This window comes from Brachycentrus maculatus, unplaced genomic scaffold, assembly GCF_059751285.1.
Source record: "Brachycentrus maculatus isolate JH-2025_06_01 unplaced genomic scaffold, ASM5975128v1 h1tg000049l, whole genome shotgun sequence".
NCBI lineage: Eukaryota > Metazoa > Arthropoda > Insecta > Trichoptera > Brachycentridae > Brachycentrus > Brachycentrus maculatus.
In genome coordinates this window covers 1,599,904-1,606,421 of record NW_028280803.1, presented here as the reverse complement: position 1 = coordinate 1,606,421, position 6,518 = coordinate 1,599,904, and the positions used below count along the sequence as shown (strand labels likewise).

The 6,518-nt window shown below is 33.6% G+C and overlaps 1 protein-coding gene across 1 annotated transcript; it reads right to left on the bottom strand.

Annotated features, from left to right (window-relative positions):
* Positions 1 to 2,750: 2,750 nt before the first annotated feature.
* On the bottom strand, positions 2,751 to 4,284 carry Mp20 (muscle-specific protein 20 transgelin). Its single transcript, XM_088277709.1, has 4 exons — positions 4,197 to 4,284; positions 3,830 to 4,041; positions 3,531 to 3,651; positions 2,751 to 3,411 (listed from the first exon to the last, which is right to left on the bottom strand). The coding sequence occupies exons 1-4, from the start codon at positions 4,224 to 4,226 to the stop codon at positions 3,220 to 3,222; spliced, it is 555 nt and encodes a 184-aa protein (XP_088133835.1). The 5' UTR covers positions 4,227 to 4,284; the 3' UTR covers positions 2,751 to 3,219.
* Positions 4,285 to 6,518: the final 2,234 nt, after the last annotated feature.

Below are 6,518 nucleotides of genomic sequence, written 5' to 3'. Positions count from 1 at the left end.
ATGTGTATTCACGGAAGGACTAGAATATGGAGCGCTCTACACATTCTAACTACACTCTAGGTGAGCATCCTAAGGTAAACATTTTATTTGATTTAATTCAATTATTTATTTTCGGAAGACATGGATTTTCTTCTTCTCATTTTTCTTAAAACACTCCGTAATCCTCAGTAATCCGAACGACCCTCTGCACGATCTACGTTCGGATAAGCGAAATGGCACTGCATTTTGCAAAAAGCTCTTAATTAAGGCCGTATTCAGTATTGAGGTAGTATTCGATAAGTCGCAACTTAGTTTTCTGTAAATCCAAGTAACATTTTACGACGTTAAATTTACGTAACTGATTTTTTCTTGAAACACCGTTTTTGTATTGAAAAAATAAGTTTTTCTGCGAAATAATTATACGATTTTGAAAAGAAAATTATTATTGTTATTGAAAGGTTCAAAAATATTTTTCAACATAAATAACAAACAAAAACAAAAACTTTATTCTAAAAAAAAATCAGCGTGAACAGACGTCAGAATGAGCGCGTTGGGATTTTAATGATTGAGATCTAGGTCTTAAATTAAAATTTTCAGTGATAAATGTACTTATATTACAGGGGTATATCTTTTAGTAGGCCAGTATTCAGTAAGCTCAAGTAAGGTAGACACCTTTATAGGAGATGAAAATGAGAGATTTCAGTGGCTCGTAAACTTGTAGCAGTTTTAGCAAATAACTGTTGTCCTCGGTAGGGTATGAAATGGGCGGTATAAAAAGTTAAATAACAATGAAAGTTATGTGCCAGGGATGGGAAACCTTCTCTGGGTAGGTAATAACACACAAGCAGAGGTCAAATTACCTCGTAACAAGTAGGTACGGCGGTTGTAATGAACCCAGTGATTTACGTATTCATTCCGGTCCCGACTTTAGTGTTTTGGGATGGAAATTTACCGAAATTATTAAACCACTGTATTTTTTAATATAACGATAAACAAGAACTCGCCTTAAACTCTGAGCTAGTTTTGATTGCTTGAAATTAATTATACGGATTCTATGTTCATTTTTAAATGTATATATATTTTTTTATATATATGACGCTGATGAAAGGAGTGAGCGATATGTATATTTAAGAAAAAAATTTCATTGTTAAGAATATGTTTTTAAATTTAAAAAAATATATTTGCCTAGTATAGAATAAGGTTTAACGATTACACCCATTATAACTTTGGTATGATATTTAAGATTAAGCATTTAAATTTTTGATATAGGAGGCACTGCTTCAGGCCATGACGTAAATATGATTCCATAGAAACAGCTATCAATCATTTCGAACATAATTTCTTAAAATGCGAAATTTGAGGTGTATTTTTAACTTTGAGGATTATTTGTGATTTATCGCCCGTTTATGCTTATTTATTTTTGCCAGATTTTAATGCGGTAACGCTGAAAATAACTATTACAACAAGTTTATTTTGGATTCAATTGGCATAGTTGCGTTAATTTAGGTAAAATTATGTTACCGTCCGCGCAAATGACGTATGCGTCACCGTCACCTGTCACTTTGTTTTATGGCAACACGTGGAAACCATGTGTCAAGCTATTTATATCTCTTTTAAGTCACTTTTAATTATATTATTGGATAAAAAATTTTAACTCGCATAAAAATAAAATTAAACTCCGAATTTTATTCGATGAAAAATAAAGCTAATTTTAAATATTAAATATAAAATAATTCTGAGGTGAATGTAGTTGGGAATGCAAGCAGACCGAGATAGAAGGAAACGAAAGAAGACCGAGGAAAACTTGGCAAATCACGTGATCGTGTGTGTGAACAAGTTGCGGATATGTATAAGATTACATGCATGTAATTTTATCGATAATGTTTTTCTCAGCCGAGTATTCTTTCCTTATATGTATCACCAATTGAACATCTATCATACGTCATTTTGCCGCACATTCATCTGAGTAATCACATTTGGACTGCATTCAGACTACTTTCATCCTTCTTTTTACAACTCCATGCTTCACCTTGATACATTAGCGTTGGAACCAGGACACCGTTGTGTACTGTCATTTTAGCTTTCGCTAAAAGGTCAAAAACCGAACAGCATGTATAAAAGATGTATAAAAATTTACTTTAAATAAGTTTTTTGTCAACAATGTAGATACCTATTAAAAAGATTTAAAAACATATATTTATTTCATCACGATTTATAAGTTGGTGTAAATATGGAAGTCTTGAATAAAAACAATTACTGAATCCAAATTTTTATTTTTTCAAATACCTACTATCCAAATTATCAATACGTTGAAATATGTATTTGGTGTTTGAAAAGGTCACACTTCCACGCTGCTTAATTTATCGGGTGGAGACCCCTCCCCCCACTCCTCGCATATTTCAGGAGCCACCACCAAATAAGTGTAGCTTTCAGCGTGACACAATAACACCACTCTATAAATACCACCGTCTTGTATCTCATCTCGGACATGTGTGAAGTCTAGCGAGGTGTGCCGCAAGGTGCGTGGGTGGGTCCTCTGGATATATCTGGAGGTGATGTAAGAGGAATCTCAAATATCGAAAGAGAAAGCTGTGCTTTCAACGATCTTATCACTATTGCAATTGAATTTCAGCCAACTTTTGATATAAATCATGAAAGAAGAAATAAAAGAGAAAATATTACATAAATAATGGTGATTCTACGTAATTTTGGGTATTTATATTTTACCAATTACTGGTCTCTTAGGTTTTTTTGAATGAATTAAAAACATATTTCTTTAAAATAATGTATTTTTTTCGTATAAAATGTTACATAATACAAAATAAAATTAGGTTTCATTAAGAGTAATTATTAAAATATGTACAAAATACATAAACACCTCTTCGACTGATATCATACTCGAATACGCCAAGGTCATCCATATTTTGGAAACCTGGCAACTCTCCCATGCTGTACAAACCATAATAAAGTCAATATTGTTACATTTTCAATTTGGCATTGTTTTGTACTTATTTGATGAAGATGGTATTCTTGGAATACTGATAACTTCGACGTAATATTGATCACTAGGGTAGATTGGAAAATTAGATTTAAACAACATCTTTGGCTGATGGTCCATTTAACAGATGGGTTGTTATTAGAAAGTTCATGGGTTGTTAAACAGCTGTGGCGATTCTTCCAATGACTAGAGTTCGACGAACTGGTGTAAGTTCATCTTGGAAATATGTGGATTTGGGGAATTTACTTTCCCAGGAGGATTTTGCGACCAGCTCCCATGTTCTGGCCAGCCTGGGTGGCACCCTTGTTGGAGCCGGCTTGGAGACCGATGACGGACTTTCCAGCGGCGATCTGTTCGTCGGTGAATTCCCTCTTGCACTCATCGGAGGGCTTGGGTCCCAGGTACGGGCCGGACCACTCAGGGTGCTTGTAGGTCTGCAAAAAAATTACAAAATTACTTATAATTCCGCATTTTAAATGAGGTCATCTGAAGATATGTTTATCTCACGAAATTCAAAATTTGAATGTTTTTTAAAAATATGTTTTTGTTTTACCTGTCTACCCAGGGCAAAGAGTGTGCTGGTGACTTGAGAGATATCCTTTTTGTCCCACAAGTCAACAGTCTGGAACACATCAATATCCTGGACTCCGTAGTTCTTCAGAGCCATTTGGAAGCTGAAACAAGAAGAGAACATCGTTAGTAACATTCCCATGACTAATATGGTTAAATAATAAAGGATGTTTATAAAACACCTAAGTTTTAAAGGAATGGAATTAATTTACATAATAAAGAACTAGTTTTGGATAATGAAGTAGAAACACTATGAAATGAAGGTCTATGTATTATACATACTTGTTGATGTTTTCCATCATCTTGAACTGTCCACCGCTGGTGTTAATCTTGGAAACTGATCCAGGGCAGATCTTGTTCATGAGCTGGCAAAGGACGGTTCCGTCCTTGATCACATCCTCGTAAAGTTCGCCAGGGGGGAACTTGGCTCCAAGAATGGATTCCATCCATTCCTGAGCCTCCTTCTCCTGGTTAGCATCGCGCTTACCGGCCAGCTAAAATAATAAAGAAGATCGAATATTACAATAGACGCAAACTTTTGTATTTTGGATGGATAACACAGTAACGGTTGAGAGTATATTGCGCTGTAGGCACATCACTGCACATCACTTATTTCACAAAGCACTTGGATAGGGATCGAGATGCTGACCTTGGCCCTAACTTGGCGTTCCAGAGACATGGTTGCTGTGGTTGTGTGTGGAGTAGAGCTAGGCGGACTACGGAGGAAGACCTGAACTGAAGATCGACTCGCTGGTGGCGGACTATATAGGCCACCTCCCGCCCACCCTGCGCGCTTCCCGCGGCCAGTGGTGTAACGTCATAACTTTGCAAAGATTGATTGCGCTAATATTTTCGGCTTCTTGAATAATAAATAAGTGTCATCTGCTCAACATTTGTCAGATTTTTTTGGAGAAACGTCGTGGAATTTAAAGATTTAATTAATACGTTCTAGAAAACTTGATTTATAATGAATTTACTTTATTTTAACCAAAATAAATGTATGTTAGTATGTTTTAATCAAAATAAAATTGTGCTGAATAATTTAATGAAAAGGATGAATACCTTGAATACACAATATTAAATTGATAGAACTTTAAAATACCAGATAATAGGGACTTTATATCGAAATAAAATAACTTTAATTTTTATGTTAATCAAACAGATCTACATGCAAAACAGGAAATTCGTAGGTCATCTGAGTCTAGTAAAAATGGGAAAGAAAACTTTGAATTCTTGCTTACTAATTTGGTAACCATATCATGATGGCAACCATATCATGGTGATGTTCTGTTATTATAATGTGCATGCATTTGTGTGTACAAATGTAGGTGTTCACAAAAGTGTTATAAAGCATATAGCATTGGATATCATATGTGATCACTTTATGATATGATATACTTTATAACGTTAATTATATTGTTCATTATAAAATATAACATACGAATTATTTCAGGTCTTGATAATTTTAAATATACATAAGTATATAAATTATATATTTTGGGTATAACAAACTTTTAAACTTTTTTTGATATATGGAAGTGATGTTAGAATTCAAATGGTCGTTGAAAACTAGCTGTAGATTTTGTTTAAAGAAATTGCTAAACAGTTGTGAAAATATAATATCTCATTTTTAAGATGTAAAACATATTAGAACTCTAATAAAACACAGTAATCATCGTTTTTTATGAAAAAATTGGTCGAAATTATGAATTATGAAGTACTTAAATTATTTATTTTTTCACGAGATTAATGATAAATGTAGGAGTTCCAATAATTTAAGTAGGTAGTGTGGTTGTCAATCGTGGGTAAACGTTGCACGTGTAAAAGGTGATTACTCGACCACCCCATTGCAGATTTCCATATTCTTCTTTATTTATGTTGAGATGTTAAAAAAATCTTATTCTACATGGCTGTTATGAACTCAATCACGGAACGTCATGAGATTGATCATATCGCTCACTCCTTTCAAGAACGTCATAAATCAAAATAATTGATTTTTTAGGAGAACGTTTTTTAAGTTAAAAATATAACACAATGTATTAAAAATAAATATCAAGCCACTTATTGAACTTTTTACTGTGCAACAGATCTTTTTAGGTAAAACCTGAAGGTTTTTTCTCCATTTGAAAAATATTTAGTTTTTTAAAAAAAATAATTAAACAATACATTTTCTTCAAAATGCAAAAACAACACTTTCTGCCCTGTAGCGGGTAAATATTAAGTTAAATATATGCCGGTTTTGCTGGTATATAGTACATTTTCTGGGCATTTCTAAAACATGCACAACTGACAATTGTCGATTTTTGATTTATGACGTTCTTGAAAGGAGTGAGCGATATATGTATGACTTCCAAAAATTTGAGTGTTTGTCAAGCATGGGTAGAATGGTATTTGTTTTACGTGTACATATTTCTTAACCAGCCTATGAAAGGTCATCCGCCTTGTAAACAAATACCCAGACTTCCATATTTTTCTTTATCTATGTTCAGATGTCAAATATCTTTTAAAAATAAAGAAAAATCCCACATATTTGTCTAATTCCAAACAAAAATGCGGTTTTCAATTTTTTTTTAAAAATAATATTATCACGCCAGTCGCCTACGCCGCTGAAGATTTTCCGGCGTCCTAATTTTAGTGGGAATATTGGACAAGAAATCGCCTTCGGCCGATCCATTTTCCCGTTCCGTTCCCCAATCTTCCAGAATAATATCCCACCGCATGGACCAACATTCCCGCTGACTCACGTTTTGTTATTAGATCATTATCATCACACATACCAAAGTTTTATGGAGAGACCCACAATCATTTTACAGCTACAAACAATATTTATTTGGATAAAAAGGCCATTCAATATATTATATACAGATACGTGGTATTTTCATGTAATATTAAAAAAATGTGGAAATACGTTATTTTTCAATATCATGTCTTCCACACTCATTTCACATATTTCAGTTCATTCATGTTCATG

Excerpts from the sequence above, each read along its gene's own strand:
- Mp20 (XM_088277709.1), bottom strand. The coding sequence starts at position 4,226 with ATGTCTCTGGAACGCCAAGTTAGGGCCAAG. Across the intron at positions 4,042-4,196 it reads AACGCCAAGTTAGGGCCAAG|CTGGCCGGTAAGCGCGATGC; the intron begins GTCAGCATCTCG and ends TTATTATTTTAG. Across the intron at positions 3,412-3,530 it reads TCTTTGCCCTGGGTAGACAG|ACCTACAAGCACCCTGAGTG; the intron begins GTAAAACAAAAA and ends ATTTTTTTGCAG.